We start from the raw sequence: 24,708 nt of genomic DNA, 5'->3' as shown, positions 1-24,708 counted from the left end.
AGTACCATCTTTTTAATGAATATGTTCCATATTAATGTGTGGTTGCAATTTTGGAATATTTTCCATCAGTCCATGGTCTACTGCTCTGTTAAAATCTCCCTATGCCAACATCAAATGACAGATTATTCCCTCCATATAATTATGGTAGGTGGTATTAAAAACAATAACAACCACAGCCGTCAAAATAGAACAACATGTTGAGCTTGACATTGAGCACAAAGCACTGGTGGCTCCCTGAGTCAATTTGCTTTCCTGTCTTTTTCCACCTCAGTACATGACAAACAAACATATCCGAGCGTCCTGTGTCCTGCCTGACTCCCGCCTGCTCCCATACACTGTATTTACCAGCTTTCTTTGGCTCTGGACACACATTACAGCTTGAAACCATTAAGAGAAAGTGAGGGGGCAAGCAGAGCCTTGATAAGGAGGTCTTATCGGTACAGTGAGTCAACAGACTGCAGAGCACTCAGAACACGCAGGCATTGCAACCTGCATCACTTCCAAGAATCAGAACAGATGCTGCTGCACACTCCTCCATAAGCACCCCCCTACATCTCTTCCTCCTCAATTAACCATCCATTTCACTATGCCTTTGTCGGTGACTTGGACAGAAACGTTTTTATGTGCTGTGACTTGACGTATTGGTGCACTTGTGCACTGCAAGTCCTTAAGTGACTCCTCCTGCATGTTTTTTTGGAGGGTTGAACAGGTTCAGCCAAATTTGTTGCATCACTGCGAGGGCTCAGATCCAGGCAGCGCTGCAGTCACAGAGACTTCAGCTGGAGAGCAGGCCAAGAGACACATCTATTGAGGGAGAAAGTTTACACACATTTAAGAGAAGACAATGAGCTGGAGAAAACTGTTACCAGGCACACCTACAGGCCAGCCCAAGTCTCGATAGAATAGCATTGGAACCGGCATTGCTCCCAAATATACATATACGGTAGTTGGTTCAGCAAATCAAGATGTCCCAGTGTCAAAGGTTAAGTGATAAGCATTTTTGTCATGGTCTCACACAACTGACTGATGAGATCAACAATGGCTTTGATGTGTCAGAAATCTCACAGGTTTAAACAATAGCTGCAACTCACAAGCAAAGCAGCTGTTGTTTAAAATATTAGGTTTGATAATGTGTGTGAATATGGTGCTTTGGGGTCTGAAGGAGCAAATTTAAAATTACTGTCTTCACAGGACTTAAGTTTCTGTTTGTGTTTGCAGACCACGTGTTCAGCTGTGCTATGGTTAGGGGTTAAGGCTACAACCCACCCCATTCATCATCCACCTTTCTAGCCTGCAGGGGGCGAGTGTTTGGTACCAAAAAGACAGATTTTGGATGGATTATGACTTAAGGTCTTTTATGGGAGCAGATGGGACTTGCAAACTCACAGGCTAGCACAGACCTGCTAAGAGGACATGCCCCGACTAACTCACTCCCTATGGTTGAAATGAACAAAAATCTGTGGGCTGACTCCAATAATATTAAGCGAGTGAGAAAAGCAGAGATAACAGGAAGACAAGGAGGAAAAATGACAGGCCGAGCTTTGTGCTCAGCGAGTAACTAAGAGATACCAACACAACAGAGGCTATAAAAAAAACAGCTTTTTCCTAGAAGATACCAGCACTCCTTACAGAGAAATCCTCTTGGCCCACTTCATCTTATGCAGTTACCTCTTAGTAAAAGTATTAGGGATATACAGTTGACCCTTTGAATACATCAGTCATAAAAAGATGGAAGAAAAGCACGCTTTCAACTCTCAGTTGTAATGCTAGAGGCCATTTCTACAAATACACTATCAGCTTGACCAATTGAACTATCATTAAACTAAGCTTATAAATAAAAATGGAGGAGGACACTTACAAGCAAAGCCGTGCTATTAAGTTAATCATGACACCAACGCATCTGAGAAACAGTGTGTGAAAGTATTTTGGTTCTATGAAAGTATTTCGGTTCTACATGAAGGTGGCAAAATTACCGATAAAGACGAGGCTTTCTGCTGACTTTATAAAAAGCAGCTGACTTCCTCTTCAACAGGAGTATTCCATTTAAATTCAGAGAGAGCCAATTACTAAAAATTTCTTCTCAGCAAAGGTCAAAACCTCAAAATGGCTACACTGCATCCTGTAGTCTAACCCTACATCTAACAAACAAAACCAAACACATACATTTCCATATCATTTCAACAAAATGTATAGTCAATTATTTAATGTAGGCTACTTTACCATACAGACACATTGATCTTGTATAGAAAACAAATAGTTATCTTTAGCACAAATAAAACTAGTTCTAGCACATTAACTTAGGGTCTACATTTCAAGAAAAAGAAAAGACAGGGCTTTGAGCAGCCCCTTTTCTCTTTATACTATGGACATGTTTTTCTACTGTAATTCGTAGTGAGAGAACTGAGACTGCCGTGCCAGTAGTATGAATCTCAACTTGAATGAAGTTGGTGCCATTCTCACGAACACGTGCTGGTACTCATTGGTGAGCCTGGACTGGTACTTGGTTTTAATAATGTTCATAGCAGCATAGAAAGCTGACTCACAGCTGTAAGTTGATCCTAACATGGTCAAGATGTGTCATGTTACTTTGGTAAGAGCAGAGAAAACAGTCTCTGACTCAGTCTGTAACCAGAAAGTAACAGGGTCAGCTGCTTCATGCTGCCATCTCTCACACATCTCTCTTATGCTCTACTCAGTTGTTGACAAACTGTAAACAACTGCTTTGATTTTCTCAGTTGACTGAAGCTATTGCTGCATTTACTAGATTAGTTGTAACTGCAGTGAGGCAGAGGAGGAACTAGAAATGAGCTTAGCGACCTGAACTGTACAAACTCGACTGTCTGACCACTTTGCCACACTCATCCTATGACCCTTGTCAGAGGCTTGTAAGAAGCATTACATTATATGGGTTGAATTCAAAGTGATCTGAACAAATTATGTGTTATTTTAAATTCGTTCAAACTTGACTTTTTGAAAAAATGACAGCCCAATGAGGGAAAAAGGTGGGAAACAATCAAAGTTGTCCAAAAGACTCTGGAAAAATAAAAAAAAAGTTTGACATGATTTACTTTTATTGATGAAACGCACACAAGAACTCTGGAGCCATTCTGTGGGGCCTTCCCAAGTTTAGTTCAGCAACTTCACCCTGGCCACATCAGCCAACTGATGCCAGCGGGTTTGTCTTGGACAGGCCTGTTTAAAAGGACAGATGTGCTCGATGGTAGACAGAGCTGTCACGTAGTCCATTAGTAACAGTAAGCGGAGAACCACTGAAGGGGAAAATAAGAGGCTTTTTGTCGAGGTCCACTAGCTGCTGCCCAACAGGACCTGTGTATGGTGCTGTGGGAAGCGCCGTCTCCAATCATGGTTACAGAACCGATGACTGTATTATGGACCGGCCCTGGCGAGCCACTCTGATACTTCACTGGCCGGATCTGGAAAACCTGAGAATGAGGCTGAATCAGCAACGATGGACTAATACAATAATAAGGGCAGAGATTTTTTATGCTGCTGACTCGCTAATTTAGAGCCAAGTCAAACAAACGTGGATCCATGTGAGAACGGACACAATATGTTAGCTAAATGGCCATCTATACATTAAAGAAGCCATTAAACAATAGGGATGAGTTGGACCACTCAGTGAGGAATAAAAAGGTCTTATGCAGCATGTGCTCCTATAAGCATCTTTACACAACTACATCTCCACACGCAGACTCTCCAAGCACGACAGGAAGACTTTCCACAGCATATCATCTGAGCCATTGGTCTGGCAGAGGTAAACCAGCCATTTTGTTCATCCCATAAAGAACAACTATTACATTTACTGGACCGCTGTAGACAGCGGGTCAAAATAAAATACACTCACTTCTCTACGTTTTCAGCAATTTCTGCCCATGATTCCCTTTGTCAATGGGAGGGCTGAATATATTTAGATCCAAGTATAGCTGGTGGCTGCCAGAATGGATCCCTCAGAACAGAAAGATGGCATGTTCCTCCAGAGCGTTGCCTTAATGATCTCTCATGCTGAAAGACACATCACTTTTCATTTATTTTATACATCCACACTAAAATGCAACACTCTAGCTTCATATAAATCAGCTCACCACACAGCACATACACATGTGCACACACACCCTTGACTGAAAGATATGCAAGGTAAATGTGACTCACAGGAAATTTTAATTGGCTGCCAGCAGCCGGATGTGTGTCTGCGGCCTATCTCACCGTCTGCACATTCACCGCATCTGACGGCCAGTTAATAAGCAGTACAAAAGGCCAGCTTTACAGAGATGTGTGCACGCCGGAAAAGCTTGACACCAGGTGTACTATCTTTTGAATTAAGAAGTTGACACAATGTTTTGGCTACTCCCTCTCTACATCTTAGAAAAGTCCCAAAAATCTATTTCTCAGAGGATAAGAACCTTTACAAAAGGCTCCACAAAACAGTACATATTTTTTACTAAGACAAAAGGCATGTCAGCTTCTGAGAGGTTTTAACACCACAACAGGCCCCAGGACTACACAGTGATATAAAAAGTAGTGATGAAAATTTAGTGTTAATCTATAATCGAATATAATATTTAATTTCATCACCACCAAGGAGATTATGTTTTTGGTTTGGTTTGTTTTTCTGTCAGCAGGATTACGGAGAACTTAACCGGCTCGATTTTCATGAAACTTGGTGGAAGAGGGTAGCATGAGCCCAGGAAAATCCCGTCACATTTTGGAGCGGATCAGTATTATGGGACTGATACACAAGTGATTTTTCACTTTCTTTAACATTGCCTTGGCAGAGATCCGCACTCTTTGGCTGCCCTTCTACTTTTGGTCTGTTATCATCAGTTATGACAACTATGTGTTAGGAGCCCATGTGGAGCTACTACATGCCCAAGAAAAAATAAAATTCCTAAATGCTGAAAACTGATGTCTTGTTGCAATACACAAACTCTTTAGGATTGAAGCTATTAGTCAATACATGGAAAATTGTCAACCATTTTGGTAATCAATTAATTGCTACAGTTATTTAAGAGGGAAAAATGCTAAACATTAGCCAGTGGTGGGTACAAGATTATCAGACGTGTACCCCACTAATCCTTTTTTTCCCCCCATTCAACCTTTTTTTCCTTTAGTGTCTATAGATTGTGAGCATGAAAAAAAGGCCATGACGACGTTCAAAAAATACTGGATGTGCACAAATATAAGAAGGGTTTTGTTTTTTTTTTTTTGTTTTTTTTTTAAGAAAATTACATGTGAAAAAGCAGGGCTTGCATTATATTCGAGGACCAGACAACAATTTATTATTTACAACACAAGATATTCTCTTTGAATGCAAAGAGTGTATCCTACAGAAAGTCTTGCCTTATGGGTTGTTTGTAACCTTAATGCTGCTAGGCTAGTGAGTATCTACAGGTTTGTTTATAGTGTTTATTTTAGTAAGCCCTAAAGATGTTTTGTCAGTACAGTTCACTCAACAGGAGTTTCTGAAGGCTGGTGTTGTGTGTTTTGCTGCCAAAGAGGAAATGCACTCATGATGACAAGTAAAAACAAGTCGAAAGTGTCCCTCAATGACTCCAAACATAATTTCTCTGGAAATGCACCGGTTGTTGTCTGTCAAACGGCCAAGGATTAAGGTTAATGCAGATCAAAGAGCCTGACAGGAGACTGTGTGAAAATACAGACTGATATAACAGCTACACAAATCCTGCTTTAATGGTATTATTTTAGGTTTGCTTATCGTTTCATAATCAGGGTAATTTAGTATCAGGGAGAATCAACATTCCACATAAACTTTTTTTCTTGCTTCTGTGAGGATTTGCTGCATTTCTCTTTTACATCACTGTAAATTAAATATATTTTGGTTTTGAACTGCTATCAGACAAAACAAGCAACACTTTGACCTTGTGATGCAGCTTTTTCACTAGTTTCTAACATTTTTTTGGACTGAAAAATTAATTCACTCATCATAAAAATAAATTACAGGTTGATCCATAATGAAACCATAACCATAACCATAACCATGAAACCTGTTGGCCTAAAAAAAAGTGCTATATAGATATTCTCTTTAACCTAGTTCTGCATGGGTGGGTTGCTGTGTAATGAAACTCTTAATGTCTGAGCCTCAGCAGAGCTGCAGCCACAGAACCATTGAGATGTCATGCCAACCCAGTGCAGCTGTGCAGCACCCAGTAGTTAGGGCACCACTGTGCGAGGTTATTGAGGACACAAAGGGCTGTTTCTCATTTTATGCATTATACATTTGGCATGAGCTCGGCTGAAGAGAACTGTATGCACAGGCAAACGTGAGCACACGTGCCTATGCAGACACTCAAAGAAGTCACCATTGTACAAACAAAATCAGGTTCATTTGCTATTTTGGTCTGTTTTGAAGTATATCCTTGAGACATGGGCTGATACAGTAATTATTATTCCAATATAATTTCTATAAATAACAATATAATAAGCTTGATCATTTTTCAGTTAAGTATACAGCAGTATACGTCAGAATTGCTCAGTATAAATGAAGCTGACTGTACTCACTCCACACCTGCAAATAATTATTATATCTTCCAATTATTTTCCTCATTTTCCCAAACAAAAGTCAAAAATTTAAAAGGTATTTAATTTACAGTGATAGAAAATAGGGAAAGCCAGCTGATTAAACTTCTGTTAATTGACAAGTCAGTTAATGTATTAACTGTTTCAGATCTAATTCATTCCATCACCTGCTAATTTACTAAATATAAAGATACAAAGAGAGCACAAACAGCCTGTCCTTCACAAGTCAAAAAGCATTTAGTGAATTCCTAAGAGGTGGCAGCACAGACAAATTTCATGTCAAGACAATGGCAGTCATATCTACCTTTGGACACAAGAGCTTATCTCAGTGTTATGCCGCCAGCATGTTTTATGCATCAAAGGAACAGGGAGAGATATTGTATTAATGCTTTGTGCAACAAACCAGTGTTGATTCCACCACCTTTTATTTGTGCTGACAAGTCTAATGTTGTAAGCAGGGGGGTGTTTAGGGTTAGGGTGTGTTCAGGCATTTGTTTCATTCTGACTAATGCACATCTGGATATTTGCCCGTGCACTTCAGATTAATTAAAAGATAAAATAAAGGCCCTAAATGTCTACTCCTATGCATTAGTCTGGGTGATAAAGATCACGATTTAGCCTAGAATTAATTCTGTGCCTTCACTGTGATTTGATAAAAGCCTGATGAAAAAAAAAAAAAAGCTCTTTCTGTGCTCAGCCTGCAGAACACGCCAGGAAAAAAAGGATCTCAATGGAGAGAAAAAAAACTCAGGGGATACCAGTGTATCAGTGTAATGCAACAGTGACTTAACTGCCAAATATGAAAGAGAGAACAGGATCTGTGTTATGTGTGTGTGTGTGTGTTTGTGTGTAGTAGGGTTGTGGGGAAATTGGTTTATGTGTTCGACATCAACAGACATTCAAAGAGGGCATTTGGTTGGAGGAAATGACAAGGAGAGATGTTGTTGACAAGCCCGAGGTGGCAGGCCTGGCATTAGGCCCACTAAACAGCACATAAACACTCTATTCAATTTCATGGCAGTGGTTTTAATGGGGCACTACTTTTTTTTTTTTTTTTTTAAACCACATTCACTTGAGAAGTCCCCTCTTTGAGCAAACAATTTGTAACTGACTACTGCTCACTTCGAGTCGCAAGTCCTTCAGCCTTCAGTGGCAGCACAATACTACAGTCTCTGCCATCAGTTCCAATTGACTCCCTGTTAAATTACTACCCTCCTACCGCAAAATCATCCTGTGCTTTAACTGTTAGTTATAAGATTTGCTTGGCAGCAGGAGAGGCACAGTGCTCGCTGACAGAGTTGTATGTTTCTCCAAGGGAGCATGAAAATTGGATGATAAATATGCAAAATTAAATTGGATCTGGTGATTAATCTGCAAAAAGCAGCCATGTTGACACAAGAGGACAGCATGTGACATATTCAAGGGCCACTAAAAAAAGCAGCATCCTGAGAGTGAAGAGGATGTATATACACTGTGAAGCTCCTTAAGGTCCACCTAAACACACACCTTGGTTTTCATCTCCAAAGAGCTTTTCAAAACATCAGACTCTCTCCTCTTGGTTTAGTCTACTGAGACTTGAAAATGGTGACCAGGAAAGATGCCACTATTTCCCAAACTGTCTTGCGTCGTGCTCCTTCCCCACATTTCAAAATAAATAAAGACTGAATACTCGCTGGAACGCATCTTAGAGGCCTCCCAAATAAAATATTTTGTTTTGGTGAGAGCCATAGCCTGCATAAAGCTGAGGCAACATAAACTAGTAGTCAAGTCTTACCAGCTGTGGAAGGAATCCTGTTTACCAAGCACCAAAGAGAACCACACAGTCCAGAGGAACACTGCCTCTGCACCACAATAAACACATCTTCTGTAAGAAGATGAATCCAATGAACAACAGCTCTTCAACGGCAACATTATTTATGCCAAATGATGATCTAAATGATCTATTGTAGCGTAATCACTTAGGGATGCAGAACATGGCTGCGAGTCTGTGGCCAAAGATGAAAATAGAGATAAAATATTTTTAGAACACTGGTTTAATTGGCAACAGAAAGAGATGCCACGATGAAACAGTTTGTCAGCAGAAAATGAGAACTGAGATGCATCTTTGCTCAGGCTGCTGTGTTTGACATCGTATGCTTGTGTCTCTGTTACCTTACAAACGGTTTCAGTGTCCCAGGGCAGGATGGTCTGTAGATCGATGAGCTCACACGACACTCCCAGTTTCTCTTGAGCCATATTGGCCACCTCCCTCATCACATGGATCTAAGTGGAAAAAGAAAAGGAAGAATGCCTTTAAATCTAATGAGCTAATGCAGTTTACAGCTTGGCTGAGATATCACGCCTGCAACAACAGAAACTCTGTCCTACATTTGTTCTGCATTTTATGTCTGTCAATTATAGGCTTACACAAAAATATCTATAGTGACGAGCCATAAACATATACATTCTCATATGACTTCCAGATGCTGCAGAGCTGTAAAATTTCTTAGAACTCCAGAGACTTGGGTCTGATTCAAAAAGCGTTAGCAAAATCCCCCAAAAACAAACAAGCAATGATGCAGCTGGACAATATTGGATCACGTAAATGCTCCAGTGACAGAAATGCTGCAACATTGGGCTAAATATCCACGGTGCAGTATTGGCATCAGGGCTGGGTTTCTTTAAAAATTGAAGACACCAATACCAATTCCAGTACCCTTAAAGTGATAAAGATGTCAGTAGAGTTCTTCATTCAATACCCATAATTTGAATGGAGTGGGGTGAAGTGTAACCATCATTTTGAACATTTAGTTTACAACTCGGCACACTGAATGGGTGTAACAACAGAGTCAAGCTGTGTCTGTGTGAATTTGTTGGGACAGTTCAACAGTGTGGCATTGTTAGCTAGTGCTGCTGTGTTAGCTTGTGCTAATAGGGCAGATGTTGAACTGACCATTCACCAGAAGCAGAGCCCTCACTGCATTACAATTAAACATACTGAGATATAGATATTGCAATTAGGCTTGAGTGGTATCATGGTATTACGGTATACCAGGGTGATTGAAAATCCTGAGGGTTTGATTTTCAATACTGTCAAAAATACAGTTGCTCCTCTATTAAACTCATTGTATGTAGTGCACAGCACGTGACAGCAGAGGTCAGTCTGTACTAGTGGAACAGGCAGCTGGTGCTGGTGGGGATAACGTTACAGGACTGCAAAAAGCCAGCCAGCAACAGCAGAGAGAAACAGTGGAGAAAACCGCATGTTTTTGCATCTAACTCAGTGAATTTAATATATATTTTGACCACACCAGAGTTGGTGATTGTTGAAACAGTGGACTAACTAATTAAACAATAACAAGACTAACCAAGATGGTTTTGGTGAGATGAATTTTGTTTTTATCGAGTTTGAACGAAGTGTGTTTACCATGAGTTAGGGCTGTCAACGAATATTCTAAATTCAAACTTAAATTCGAATTTGAAAAAAAATGGACCTTCGAATGTGAAAATTGATATTCGATTGTGGAGAAAAAAAAAACACCACCGCAGCTGTCCTCTTTGCGAGTGGGAGGTGGGAGCGGCCACGGAGCTGCGCGGCGCAGCCGGTGTGGTTGATACAATCGGTTAACATGGGCGCCGAAAGGAAAGTGGCTTTGCTTCTCGGCGCTTTGAGGCTATTCACAGCGCTTCCGCGGGCGGTGTGGCCTGACGGGTCAGAGGGTGGGGCGAGCGAGAGGTCCGTGGTCGTTTATAACGTAATGTTATAGATAATTGTTTTATGTGTTTTAATGTGTAGGTATGTAAATGTTTTCAAAGACGTTTATGTTGAAATAAAAATACCTACAAGTAGTTATGTTTCCTTGTATTAATACATACAGAAGTATATTTCCTTGTCTTAGTTTGCTCTCTTTGGACATAATGCGAAAAAAAAAAAAATCGAATGGTTCAAACCTATGAGTTATTTTTAGAACGAATATTCGAGGCAATAAAGCTAGTCGTATTTCGGTGGGAGATAGAAACTTGAATTCAAACAGTGTACGGTTATATTTCTCTGTTTAATAAGGAAAACATATCTTTCTTAACATTTTGTTAATTTCTACTGTGTATTTATTATACTGTAAAAACAAAGAGAGGTTGGGGAAAGAAGCGAAGTTGCCAGTAGTGGGGGGTTGGGTAGTGCCGCACACTAATAGCGTCATATAGCAAATATACTCTGATGAATCTTCAGGAAGGTATGAAGGTATTAAAAATATAAAAACCTCCCCAGTTTAATTGCAATTAAAACATAAGCTGCAATACATGTTTCTCATCCTCCACAATGTGTAACTAATAAGAATTGGTTCACAGCCCAAACAAACAAACATCGTATAAAGAACAAACAAAACAAAAAAAAAAAAAAAAAAAAAAATCAAAACTGACTGTTCAAACTAAAACTTTATAACTTAACATTCACATCAGCTGCAAATGCTCTGCTGGTACACTGGAGATAAATAAAAAAGGATAATAAGAACAATAATAAAACATTGTTTTTTACTGTGCTTGCTGCTGAGGAATGCACAGCCTCTTGCAGATCACTGCCTAATAAACAGAAAGTTGAAAATAGCCATTTAAAACTCAAAACATGTTATTCTTATTACTTCATCATTCGTGTAATAAAGTACTTGAGTTCACAGAGTCCGTGTTTACTGGCAGGCGTCATTGGCTGCCTCTAAATAAAAATGGCTGTGATAAATCTGAATCATTGCAACTAGAAGAGTTGTCAACAATCACGCCAGTTTAAAAGATACAGGCCCTGGCCTCAAGCTAACAAATAATCTCAGTAACTGTAAGGAATTATTATAGAACGATGTTGCCATTACTTTCTTTGTGCGGGAGAAATCATTAATAGAGGGGCTGTTCAGACTAGGGGAAAAACATGCTCTGTTTGGGTGATCAGAAACTGAGGACTGGGCATTCATCCTTTCACTCCACTCTGTGAAAGTTGTTTTCTTTACTCTCATCTGCACAGGCCTGACGGACGAGGGGAGTAATGAGGTGGGAAAGAAGAGTGGCATTTCAGAAAGGAGAGCCATGCTTTCCACTACTTCACTGGATCCCCGCTCTTCTCTGTCCACCCTTCAACAATAATACTGGCTTTGATGGAGAAGATTTCCTTCAATGCCCTCCGACCCCCCTCCCGAGCTCCAGGTACATTACGACCTGGATAAGCCTGTTTAAGTGGCTGAGGACAATCAAAGTCGGGGATGATGCCTGGTGAGTTACAGGCACCTTGATACGGAGCTGCAGAAAATAAAATCTCTCGGATAAAAGGAGAGGCAACAATGGAAAGTGTGTGGCAGACGTGTGGTGGTAACACATGGAGAGCCTTGATGATGTGGAGATGTCTGGGCAGATACAGCCGCAGACTGCTGGCTGAGAGACCCCGCTGGGACAGAGGAGGCTTGTGATAGACTTAAAGTTAATCCACTGCTTGCCTCTCTGGCTTTAAACATCATTTAGCGGTGATGAGATTGGACTCCTTTTTTTCCCTGTGGCCATGGAAAATGATCCAAAGATAGATGAAAACTTAAAACTGCTCAGGTCACCCACTGAGTCTGTCAGTGATGCGCAGGAACGCCTACCTGTGTCCCCCAGGCAACCAGAGTGACATCACTTCCTTCCTGTAAGACCTCGGCCTGCGAGAGTGGGATGGTGTACGGCTCCACGGGAACCTGCTCCACTGAGGAAACACACACACACACACACACACACATTCAATGACAGATTATTATTCCATCAGTGCTTATGTGCAAACACATTACATGCAAGCTCACACGCAAAATAAACGAGGGTCGATTCTGAACACACTTATTAACCGCTTCACTATGCACCCTGTGGTTTTCATCTAAAATATTCAGATGCTGACCGGACCCTAAATGATAGACTACATGACAAACTGGTGAAATGACAGACAGTCAAAGAACACAGTTCCTACTCTAGAACATTTTAACTGGCCCATTTCAAATGCTTTTTCATGCTTTTTTCCAGAACCTCATCTCTCACCAGAGACAGAGTGTGCTTTTATCAGCACAATCTGACGCATGACCTAATGATGTCTTTTGCCAGCTACAGGCACATAACCCTGATTAATCCTGACGACAAAACATTGGTGGGATGGGATATCAATCAGAAAAGGGGCCACATAAACGAGGCATTGGTCCAAAAAGGGGGGCCTCGCAGCCAGTCTCTCTTTGAACCCATGTCCAAGACAAAGTGCATGTAAGTATATGGTTTGAATAATAGTTAATAATGTCTTGGAGAGCTGAAGCATGGTCATGGAAATCATTACAATGCAAAAAACTTATCATAAACTCAAACTGCCATCACTTTTAAACATACGGCTTATTAGCAATATTTATACTACCCAGACACAACATCATTATCACTAAATGCTGTTTTTTAACTACGGTATCTCTGAATCTCATTTGCAGCCATGACTTTGGCTGAAATCACGTAGAGCACAGGATTTTAAGGCGTGAGTGGACTCTGAACCAGACTGCTGAAATCAGTCCTACATGGCAAAGCAAGAAGTCATATTTACAATTAGACGGAGTAATTATACCCTGGGAAGACGCTGGGTTGAGACCTTTCTGGAAACCTTGAATGACTTCCATGATCCTTTCAAGCCTTTGGGAAGCCGTAAAGGAAAGAAAAATTGCCCATCCTGACGACTCACTATATTAAAACAACATAAAGGGCTTGAGTGAATCATATGCAACTCCTGATTTAGGCTTCCAGACGAGACAGAAAATAGGCCCTTAGTGTGGAATAATAGCATTTTGCAGAACGTTAAAATTGAATTATGAAAACTAGGTTATGGTTTAATAAGTGAAATCTCAGGCTCCATGAAACAGTACGGCCTCGATGAGACAAATGTGTGGTTTATATCCTCTTCTGCACGAAGAAAAGAGAGGCCGCTGCAATTAAAAACACGACTCCATAATCCAGGCAGAGGTCATTAGAGGCATGTGGACCTGGCACGAGAGCTGGCTCACTCTGCCCCCTTAAGAAATCAAAATAAGCCCTGAAACGCTACCAGTAATAAACCTCCTGTGTGAAATGGACAAGTGATTTGTCACACAGCTTTCAAAACATAAAGAATCTGACTAACCAGAAACAAAAAGGAGGCCGTGTGTTAATGTGGCTGAAACCATTAAGTGATGCGTTCATTATAGCTCAACAAAAGCAGCTGGTCAGTAAGCACATCCTCTTTCAAACATGTCTCCAAACTCATGTTGGCTCAATTGACTGACCCCATCAAGGGCTTTTAAAAATGTATCTATTATATTTGGCATCAGTTTGCATGGCAAGCAAGACCTCTCTTACATGTAGCACATTACTGATGCTCACGTCATCACTTTCTAAAAGACAAATAAACTATGATTCATATCAACTTAGCAACAATGCAAACAAGCACACTGCCAAGAATTCAGACACCTGCTCTTGGCTGCCCTGTTGAACCATCAATCTGAGACATCATTCCTGTATTATATTATCATACCCAAAAACTTGCTCTGACACAGTGCTTTACATTTTCCAACACACATGAACATAATTGGACCAGTCAGTTCTTCCACAGACGCTGAATCCTACATGACTTTGACCGATTTTTAGTCCATCACAGCTGTAAGGTATTAGGGGCATGAATAATACACTGGTATCAAGTACCGTCATGTTTTCTTATATTCTTTGGCTAAACTTTGTGCTTCATAGCAACAGAAAAGGGCAACACATTATATATTTACTGACTATACACTAACACATCAATCATTATCAGTAGTCAAGAGATCTAAAATTTCGCAGCAAAATTAATTTATTCAAATGGGTTCACAGCATTCAGTGACTTTGCTCACTGGTGGAAAGTAAATCCTTGCAAAATTTCTTGCATCCAGTTAAACAATGGTGAACTCTGACTCACAAATTTGTGCCGCTGACCAATAGCAAGCTGTCATGACAGTGCTGACCTTTGAGAGAATGGGGAGTTGGACAGTTAAAAAAGTGGAGGTTATCGTAGCTCATGATCTCTTTTGCACAGAATGGACTGAAGACAGTTATGACCGTTGATGTTAGCGGTTGCTAACTGACCGGTAGCAAGGAGTTTACATGCTTTTTAGCTTGAAAAGCTTTTTTCCCTTTTTAATAATACTCTTCACTAATTAATATTGGACCCTGACCACAAAATGCCAGAAGGAGTTAACAGCTCAGTACAGAAACAAGAGAAACAAGCTTAAGAAGCTATTATCAATGGCAATACTGTGGAACTTCGGCTGTGGAACCAAATATATAAGATGTTAAATGAATTTTGCTGCAAGTGCATCTTGAAAGTTACATATTTTATTGCTCTTTAACGTTAACTAGAATTACTGTCTTGTGGTTGTACGCCTCAGCCAATCGGTCAAGGTGCAGTTTACATCCATGTCCGTCCAGACTCAAATAATATAAGACTTTAAAGAAATTTAATAATAACTAAATTTTTTGACAAAATGGAAATTATAACTATCATTGTATTGACATGTATGATTCTATTGAATAATTTCCAGTGACAAACATGCTGTCTTCACTTAGCGCCTATTTTTGCAGAGGTGTACGGAGGACTGATAGAGAGCTTGGTCATATGGTGCAACGACAATCACCTGAAGCTCAATATCAGCAAAACCAAATATGATCACAATCTCCCCTCCTGAGAAATAGTGTTGAAAAATGTCCAGAAAAGTCTTTTTGCAGAACACTATGATGTCGAAGTGAAGATGGCTTTTGACGTTTTGGATATAAAATGTCATCACTTTATCATTTTATCCTATTGGACATTTTTGTTAAACTGTCATAATTAGCATGTGGATTTGTGGATTATGGTCAAAAACATGTTTGTGAGGTCACAGGGACCTCTGATCACCAAAATCTAATTGGGTCATTGTTGAGTCGAAGTGGGCATTTGTGCCAGATGTAACGCAATTCCCTCCTGACATTCCTGAGATATCACATTCATGAGGGGGAAGGACAGACGGATGGACGGACAGCCGGGAAGCATAATACCTCTGGCTGCAACTGCTGCCGGCATGGAGGCATAAAAACTCGAAAAACATTGAGGGAGGTGTGATGATTAGAGTCACTCCCTTTGTGCTGAGGAATGGTTTTTAAATCAGACCGCACAGAAACATAAGAAATGTTTTGGACAATGATCACTTACTTGGTGCCATAATTGAAACAATCACAGCAGACAGCTGTAATATTTCACAATCTCATCTGGCTCTTATCAAAGTGGGAAACTAACAAAACTTGTGAAAATCAGAGGTTTCACTTTGAGGCTGGTAGTACCAATCTGTTCTGGTTCTGCCTTTCATTACTGTAATGAGCTCAGCAATCATCTTTAAGCCTCCAACTCTGTCTAATCATGTATATTAAATTATTATCATGTAGCCTTGGCAGCACTGTTTTGCAACAGCTGCCAACAACTGTTAAGAGTTTATTACCACTTTGCTGGACACCTTTTGCACGGCAGTCTGCCCAAAGCCATGCTGGCGTTAACACTGACGTTCCCTCAAAATAGGGAGAGGAGGGAGAGAGGATTCAGCTGGGCACTGTCACAGCCCATTTAAACGGTCTGCTTCACACTTGTGGTCCTGCTGAACTAACTTACATTGTTTGCAGTCAGTCACATTGTTTGTTTGCTTTGCCTTACACCCCTAAACAGGAGGACATTTGCTTTCAATAAGGTGCCCACGCAAACAGATTGAGGGACACACGCACGAAGCTGAACATCAGAGGGGCAAATGAACACAACTAACAATGCAATTCACAGTTGAGCTTACCTGCTGCTCTGTACAAGATCTTGGGCTCAAAGAATATACAGGGGTTTTGGTCAGCGATGCAGGAGAGGAGGAGCCCCTTGGCCTGCACTGGACTACGAGGTATTACAACCTGAGGAACATATGATGCACGTTATTAGACTCAGTAATGATGCTAAGACAATTTCACCTTCACTGCCACGTCTGAAAAATATCCAACTTTGATTTTTATATTTGAACTTGTGTTCACATTTTACAGTGTGTAAAGTAGAATGGCTCCAAAAGAAGAACGTAAAATCATCAGACAGGCCAATACGGCTTAAACTGGACTCAGTCCAACTTAACTGTTTGTTAGGACTCTGACACAAAACTGCTCAATATACAGAGCAGACTAAGACACAAACAATATTACAAACTCTTAATATCAAGTGTCGTCTCTCTGGCATTGCAATTGTGTCAGATGTTAAATCTCTTAATGGTATTTAGGTCAATATTGGGGTATCAGAGCAACACTGGGCTGAAGCTGAAAAAAAGCCTGTCAGACTGTGTGGTGGGACTGACTCTCAGGCAGAGCTCACAGAGCTGATAGTATGCACAAAGATTAACATTTATCAGCCTGACCTTTACTGGAAGACAACATGTTTATTGCTCTCAGTAATGGTTACTGAGCGTGGATAAACTGTAGCTGTAAACCATACAGTCATCCACTGTCTGTGGTGTATGAGATACTGATGATAATTATATACAGTATGTATGCTCATTAGAAAAAGCAGGGTGGGATGTTATAGCCTGACATTTTTTACTTTGAGCACATGCTGTTGATTCCATTTCAGTGATGCTATCAGGGAATAACGTATCCTGCATCACATCTCTATGAGAAGTTTCTGTTTCTCTCCTCAGGCTGTTCACATATACAAACTCAAAGACCCGGGCTCTCTCTTGCTTTTATAAAAGCCTAAAGCTTGCAGATGTGTTTAGAGTTGAGCATGAAGTTAACATACCACTAAATGTATATGACCAGACAGTTATTTCCTCCAGGTGCCACTACAATAGTGCACAACAAAGCTGTTCCAGAGTTATCTGTTTCTTATTCAAGTCCCTGCATCTTTTTAAAATTGTATCATACTGACAAAGAAGCTGTTTGCCTCAACAATCAACACTGCTTTCAGTTTTCTTTAAGTTTCTTTACTTGGTTGAGCTGGAGTAGAAAACAGCTATACTGCCACTTTTGGATGAAATCAAACAACTCCAAGATGTTGCTCCAATGCGTGAGAGAAAGTGTGCATAAAGTTGAACCTGGAGGCGATGGGCTTCTTTTCAGTTCCAGTGGGAGTTGCCAAGTTATTCTTGAAATGTTTAATTACTAACAATTAACAACACCCTGTCTCAATATTTGAAAGAGGATAGTTGAGTTGTCATTGCTAACAAGAAATTGTAGTGAAAAGTGCTGTACTACCTTCGCCACGATACCATCACCCAAAAGTCAGAAATGTTGGTTTTCTGTTCATACAGAGCAAGGGCACCGTATCTTCAGAGTGAATGTAAGGCAGGACTGGATTGTAATTTAACCCTTGGTTTCCTTCTAACCCTCTTTACCTGCTCATCATCTCATCTCCTCCAGCAGCACTCCAGTTCTCACTGACTAAAATTTCCCCACCATGTTATCCTTCTAGATTTTGGTTGGTGCTATTTTATTTAAAGGAATACTTCACCCCTCATATGGCATTTTGTCTATCAATTATTCACCCTGTGTTGCATTCTTGGGATGAAAACAGATTTCCCACATGTCTCCATGGTAAACACAGTACTCAAAAAAGGAGATGAACTGAAATCAATGGGGTCCGCTTTAAACAACAGCAAAGCTACATCAAAACATCTGTTTGCAAACTCTCACACATACCTGCACTATAATCCAAGTCTCTTTTATCCAACTGTATGCTCGGTACTTCCCAAACACATGCATTAAAAACTATTTAAAACCCTTCCGTACAACCAGTCTCATGAACAGACCAGTTGTGCGTCTATGCTGTTTTCTCTGAAGCGTTCTGATATTGTTTTACTGTTGTTTCAGGACTCCTAGGCTTCATCAAGAATTTTCTCAGTTTTTGGATTTTTAATTCACCATGATGACATGTCAGAGAATTCTAGTTTTCTTCCCAAATTAAACATAAGACAGGGTGAGTAATTGATACACAAATGATCATTTGGGGTGATAAGTATCTATAAGATGTTTAAGTGGCCCTGGTTTCACTGTTGTTGAGTCTAAACAACAGACTTGTAAAGAGAATTTACAGAGAATAAAAAAAGCTATTTAATACACTTGGGGCATTGTAACATATACAATTCATCAAATTTAAGGGGTCAGCCTCAGCTTTGACTGAATAAAATCTTTCAGTCAGTTGAAACAGCTTTCCTCTTTGTGTGCTGACTATACTCAAGTGCTTCTGGGGTAAACCAGGATTTTGTTTTTTTCAGCATCTTTCATTCATTTTTCATTTGCTTTACTTGTTGAAACACTGGCCATAAAAATCACTTGTATGTCTTGTCCTTATTTCTCTCACTCTGTATTTTCTCTCTAGATTTACTTTGAGTATTAACATAACAACAATTGCAACAATGCAATTAAACCACCCTATACACCTTGATGTTCTGCTAGAGAACTTTTGAATATGTTTTTGTGGCCAGATGTGACATTGTGAAAATTGCACAAACAGAAGCAATATAAAAAGGAAAGAAATACAAGTCAGTGTCTGTAATAATTCATATGGCTGACCTTAATGCCAGGGCAGTGGGCGAAGAAGGCCTCGGGGCTTTGAGAGTGGTAAAGTGACCCATGGCCAACACATCCCCATGGAGCCCGAATGGTGAGGTTGCCACAGTCGAACAAGTTGCCAGAACGGTAGCGGTACTTGGCAGCTTCATTGACTATCTGGAAAGAGATCAATATAATTCAGATTAACACAACCGCACATATGAAAATTATATGTTACTGATCCTAATGGGACACCTGGGTTGTTGCAACAGCAAAAGCAACAAAGCTCAGTCTGTAAAAAGATAATAACAATGATGTATTGGAAACATTATGAGGGTATAATGAAGTGCATGCTGGTTTGATAGGTGATAACTTGAAAATAGAATGCTTTCTTTTGTTTTTATGAATAAAGACCACACCAGTGGAAACTGGACTAAGACTTCATGTGCCGAGCCATTCTCTCTGTTATTCCTCTTAAAGCTTTAAAAAACCTCATTTTATTTTTAACGATCACCTCAAGTGTCTGGTTCCCTTTACCGATTCCTACAGTTTCTGATACTGGGCTCCAGAGAGGTGTCCCAAGTTTTTCTCCCTGAAGCTCAGGTGGGCTGTTAATTCAGCTTTTATGTCTCTCTAAGGTCAGTTTGGACTGCATTATTTTAAGCGAGAGCACAGAAGGAGAGAGAAGGAGCTCACTCAAGGACACCAGATTTGTACCACTGTTTAGAAACGGGCACCATTATTACCTTTACTGTTTTATGTTGCCTTGACATAGGAGGGACTCACATTCATCTTGTGGAGGGTGAGAATAAACACAATGACACAAGTGTCACCATGTATGCATAGTAAAACAGCAACCTGTTAATGCTACATTACTCTTCCTCAGAATAAACTCAGGGTAGGACAACATGGGAAAGGGCTCACTTTGTTGAACACATTTCTCTGAACTTGATTGAAAAATATGCATTAATAGAGAATTTGAGGTCTGTTTATCAAACACCTGCACGCAACAAGGAATAAAATATACAAACCAGACAGAAGGCCATTCAGATGAATAAATAAAATCACTGACATTAGTGGCTGCTAGGCTTGCACACAGACTTTTTTCCATTCGTTCCTGAAAGTACTGAATTTTGCATCTTTTGCTACGAGGCCCCATCACTCCTACGCATATACATAGTACTGGGAGAGTCACATGGATACAAACCACATACATATTGCACAACCATATTCTCAACTGCATGGGTATTCAAATAAAATATAAACAGGTCCATACCAGTTCCTATAATTTCCTCCTGGCAAAGGTCTGAACCTCATAACATCTAAATTGTGTCCTGTAGCCTACCCCTATGTCTATCAAATAAAATCAATAACATACATTTCCATATGATCAACAATACTTAATGTCTCTCAAAGGTGTATGGCACTTGTAAGGATAACAAATGGCTATCTTTAACACAAATAATTGCAGACTTTTTCTTTTTGCTTAAAGGGCCAGTGTGTAAAATGGGTTGAAAACAGTGACATCAGTTGTCAAATTCTAGATTGCAGGGCTCACTCGCTCACTCCTCCCGTCGGGTAAATGACAGTGGCCTCGTAGGGACAAAAAGCCTTGCACACGAGTTTTTCAGGAGTAGGTCTATCTAGTGACGAGGTGAATATTTATTTAGAAATCAAAACCATGTTACGATATTGTAATGAATCCCTCACGAGCAGGAGACCAGAGGAGCGCTCGGGAAAAAGGCCAGTTTATTTGAGCACTCCAAAAACTCCGGTAACACTCCAGGGGGTAAAAGACTCCGTCCCAAACTCTGACTCTTCTAGCGTAACAGACACACTTCATACACACATACTCGTTTACCATCCCGAGTGGGGACCCCCTCCTCTCTCTGCTCCGCCAATCTCCAGCCCGCACACTGACTGACAGCGTAGCCGGTAAACAGAGCTCAGCTGTTTATTTAGCCTAGCAATATCTCCGGACTATAGTAGCTGCAATGGACGACTTTGAATGTGATTTCGAAGAGTTTCTTGTAGCGGACACAGACCCAGAGCCATACCTGTTTGAGCCGAAGCACACAGATGAGGAACTCCATGTGTTTGATGCTGAGCGGGCGAGAAGAGAGGCTGAATGCACAGAATGGGATTCGGTGCTGCCATCATTGGGGAGATATATCATCAGGAGGAAAAGCGCCGCAGAGAGTGCATCACAAGGAGTGAAGTTGCGTCTTCTTTTCCTCGCAGATGACGGTTCGGGTTCATTTCCTCCTGTTGTGTGGTAAGTGTGGTCTATTCGCAAACTTTATAACTAAAAAAACTTTTCACTACTCTCTGTCGACGAACTACTAACACTCTCTGCTGTTTCCTCCTCCTTCTTCCTTCCTTCCGCTGTCTTCGTTGGTTTATTTATACATGTGAAACGCGTTCTCTGGCTGGCTGGATTGTCCGCTCAGTCTGCTGTACATACATGGCGGCGCAAGATGGCGACCTCTCTAAAGCAAGGCCCTTGCTATATATATATATATATATATATATATATATATATATATATATATATATATATATATATATATATATATATATATATATAAGCATAATTATAAGGCTACGAAAACCAAACAAATTTTATTTTATAGCGATTATAGACTTGTATAAACATATTAATGGGCAGAATATTCAGATTCAGATTCAGATTGACAATAAACCATGCCAAATATTACACACTGGCCCTTTAAAGTTCTGCACCCATGACTCTGCCAGATAGATGAGCAAAAGGGTCAAAGTTCAGGGTGCAACGTTACGAAGTAGTGTGTGCAAGTTGTATGCATACTCCAAAAAAGTCCAGTAAAAAGAACTACAAATATTGCCCTGCAGTTGTATGCCCACACCACATCAGTCAAGTTTTTCTTACAGTTTACATCTCCGTCTGTCCCTGAGAGATGATGTTGAATAATGGCCAGAAAAGAGGTTTATGCAAAATATTATGATGTCACTAGGGATGGGTCATAATTTTCGAATTTCGAATAGTCGTTTTATTTTTGAAAAATCGTTTTTTTAAATGCAACTATTACTATTCGCCGTCTTATTTCCCCCCCTTTATTTGACATGCAATTCAGCTCCTAACCGCACGAGGGCAGTATAGGATTGCTACAGCAGTGTGAGATGGGCTACCAGCTAGTTTAATGCTCTTCTACAAACAGGAGAAACATGCAGAGACTACTACTCCACGAGGCATGTCCGCAGTCATTCGGGCTTTCATAGTCGAGCGCACTTCCGCATTGTAGTTTCCTGTAAAAATGTCCGTGAAAAATACATGTCGAACAGTCACCGTTGCACGCGCACAGGGCTTGCGGATGTCCGCTTTGAGTCTGCGCGGACCTCCGCGGAGTCTGTTCCGCGTACGTTCCGCCCAAGTATGTTTGGGCCTTTAAAGATGAATGGATCTCTGTGTGCATGGCTCCGGGGGGGGGGGGGGGGGGGGGGTAATTAATCGAAAAATTGTTGAATAGTTGCCATGATTTTCAAATAGTGTTTTTGCTTGTGCTGCCCATTCCTAGATGTCACAGTGAAGTACACCTTTGACCTATTGGATATCATGTCATCACTTCATCATTATATTGTAGTAGTATTTGTGTGAAGTTTGTTCACAATTAGTGTATGAATTCTAGTGTTATGGCCAAAACATGTTTTATGAGGTCACAGTGACTTTGACCTTTGACCACCAAATCTGAATCAGTTTATTTTTCAGTCCAAGTGGACATTTGTGTCAACTTTGAAGAAATTCCCGAAAGGTATTCTTGAGATATCACATTCACAAGAATGAGACAGACAAGGTCACAGTGTCCTGGACCTTTGACCTATAACAACTAAAATCTAATCAGTTCATTGGTGAGTCCTTGGGACGTTTGTGCCAAACTGAAGAAATTCCCTCAAGGTATTGTGTTCTTGAGATATGGTGTTCACGAGAATGGGATGGACATACATACAGACAACCTGAAAACATAATGCCTCCTGTTACAGCTATTGCCAGCGCAGAGGCATGAAAAGTATGACAGTCAAGGTGCGTCATTTTCCATTGATTAGAGCAGGGACAGTTTTAGACACAGTCTGTAGCCAGACAGCAGAGGGTCAGTTGCTTACACTGTTAAGTTAAGTAATAAACAATGGATTTGACTGGCTCAACTAAGTGAAACTATTGCCTTATTAATTGTCATTAATTTATTAGAAACTGGTCACAGTTCAGAATAGAACCGTAACTTGCACCAGGTCCAGGCAGCGATCTGATATTTGATGGTGTCTCCTCTACTTATAGATAGTTTTGCTGACTTACACCTTGATGTTGATGTAGCTCTATGCTCTACATTTCTGCAGCATAGAAATATGTAGCATAGTGATTTCAAACTATAATTCACACACAAATCAAACTTTGCCATTAGAGACATCAACCACAGTATTTTTTTGTTTACTGTTTTTAACCTTTAAAAGGCTGCTTTTACTCTGGTCTGTAGTCACTCAGCCATGCACTGTTATTTCCAGGAATACTTAGCCCACTCCGATATCATTTAGCATGTGAGTGGTGCTATATCTAAAAACCAGGGGGATGTGATATTCTCAGCTCTAGCACTGCCATAACATGTATTTATTTTTTTTCCACGCGTGTTGTTTTATCTCTCCCTCTACTTCCATTTGTGATTAATATCTTTTGATTTTTGCCAATATAGTTCTCAACATGCTTTGGCTGATGCAGAGAGGATATACAATGTTGCCATGGAGTCGGCGAGAAAGCCAAGGATTTCATTTGAGACTCCTTTTTGATACAGAAGAAAATGACTAAATTTGATGAATGTGAGGTATGATCTGAAGTTATTAGGTGGTCCTTTATATCAAATTTCAGAAAAACAGTTATCACTGGAATGAATGTGCTGATTCCACCAATAACTGTATGATGTCTGTGGGTCCTGGTTTTCCCGACACTGAAAAGAAGGGTTTTTGATGCAGGTTTTAGAAGTTACGTCAGTGTACTTTCCCCTCATTCTAACCCATCCCTTCAACCAAACACCTGCAAAGTGCCAGTGAATGTGATCCACTGCTGAGAGGGAGGTTCCTCCTGGACCACAGCTTCCAAAATGTTAAGTTTGAATGTTAAGAATTTTCTGTCTCATACACGACAGTAAAGTGAGACACATCATGACATGTGAAGACATCACCTTGGGCTCTAAGAAATTATAACAGGCACTTTTTGCATTTTTACATAACATTTTATGGTTAAAAAAGGAGTACTCAAGAGAAAAAAAATGATAATGAGAGTAATTATTAGTTGCAGCCCTTCTTACCTGGTCAAAAGCAGGGTAGATGTAGTCAGCAAACTGGATCTCAGCAATGGCTGTGGCACCAGCAACGGCTACACCAATACCAAATCCCACAATCCCCTGTTCACAAAGGGGAGTGTTGAAGACTCTGTCCTTACCTGGAGGAAGACAGCATATAAAGACTGAGTATAAGACTAAGCCTCTTTGCACACAGTTCAGGTAAATTACTGGGATAACCTTTCAGACACTGCTAGTGATTTTTACATGTCAAACTCACACTCCATTCAGGAAC

General features: G+C 40.4%; 1 protein-coding gene across 1 annotated transcript in view; it reads right to left on the bottom strand.

Moving 5' to 3' along the window:
* The window catches only part of bckdhb (branched chain keto acid dehydrogenase E1 subunit beta), a 71,530-nt gene that overhangs the window by 34,800 nt on the left and 12,022 nt on the right, over positions 1-24,708 (bottom strand). Inside the window, exons 4-8 of the mRNA XM_033639803.2 lie at positions 24,441-24,574; positions 19,132-19,287; positions 16,383-16,491; positions 12,156-12,253; positions 8,707-8,817 (exon numbers count right to left, since the gene is read on the bottom strand). Coding sequence (XP_033495694.1) covers positions 8,707-8,817; positions 12,156-12,253; positions 16,383-16,491; positions 19,132-19,287; positions 24,441-24,574 — 608 coding nt within the window. The remainder of the gene's footprint in view (positions 1-8,706; positions 8,818-12,155; positions 12,254-16,382; positions 16,492-19,131; positions 19,288-24,440; positions 24,575-24,708) is intronic.

This window comes from Epinephelus lanceolatus, chromosome 10, assembly GCF_041903045.1.
Source record: "Epinephelus lanceolatus isolate andai-2023 chromosome 10, ASM4190304v1, whole genome shotgun sequence".
Taxonomy (NCBI): Eukaryota; Metazoa; Chordata; class Actinopteri; order Perciformes; family Serranidae; genus Epinephelus; species Epinephelus lanceolatus.
The sequence above is the reverse complement of the archived record's forward strand: the minus strand, read 5'-3'. Positions and strand labels throughout refer to the sequence as shown.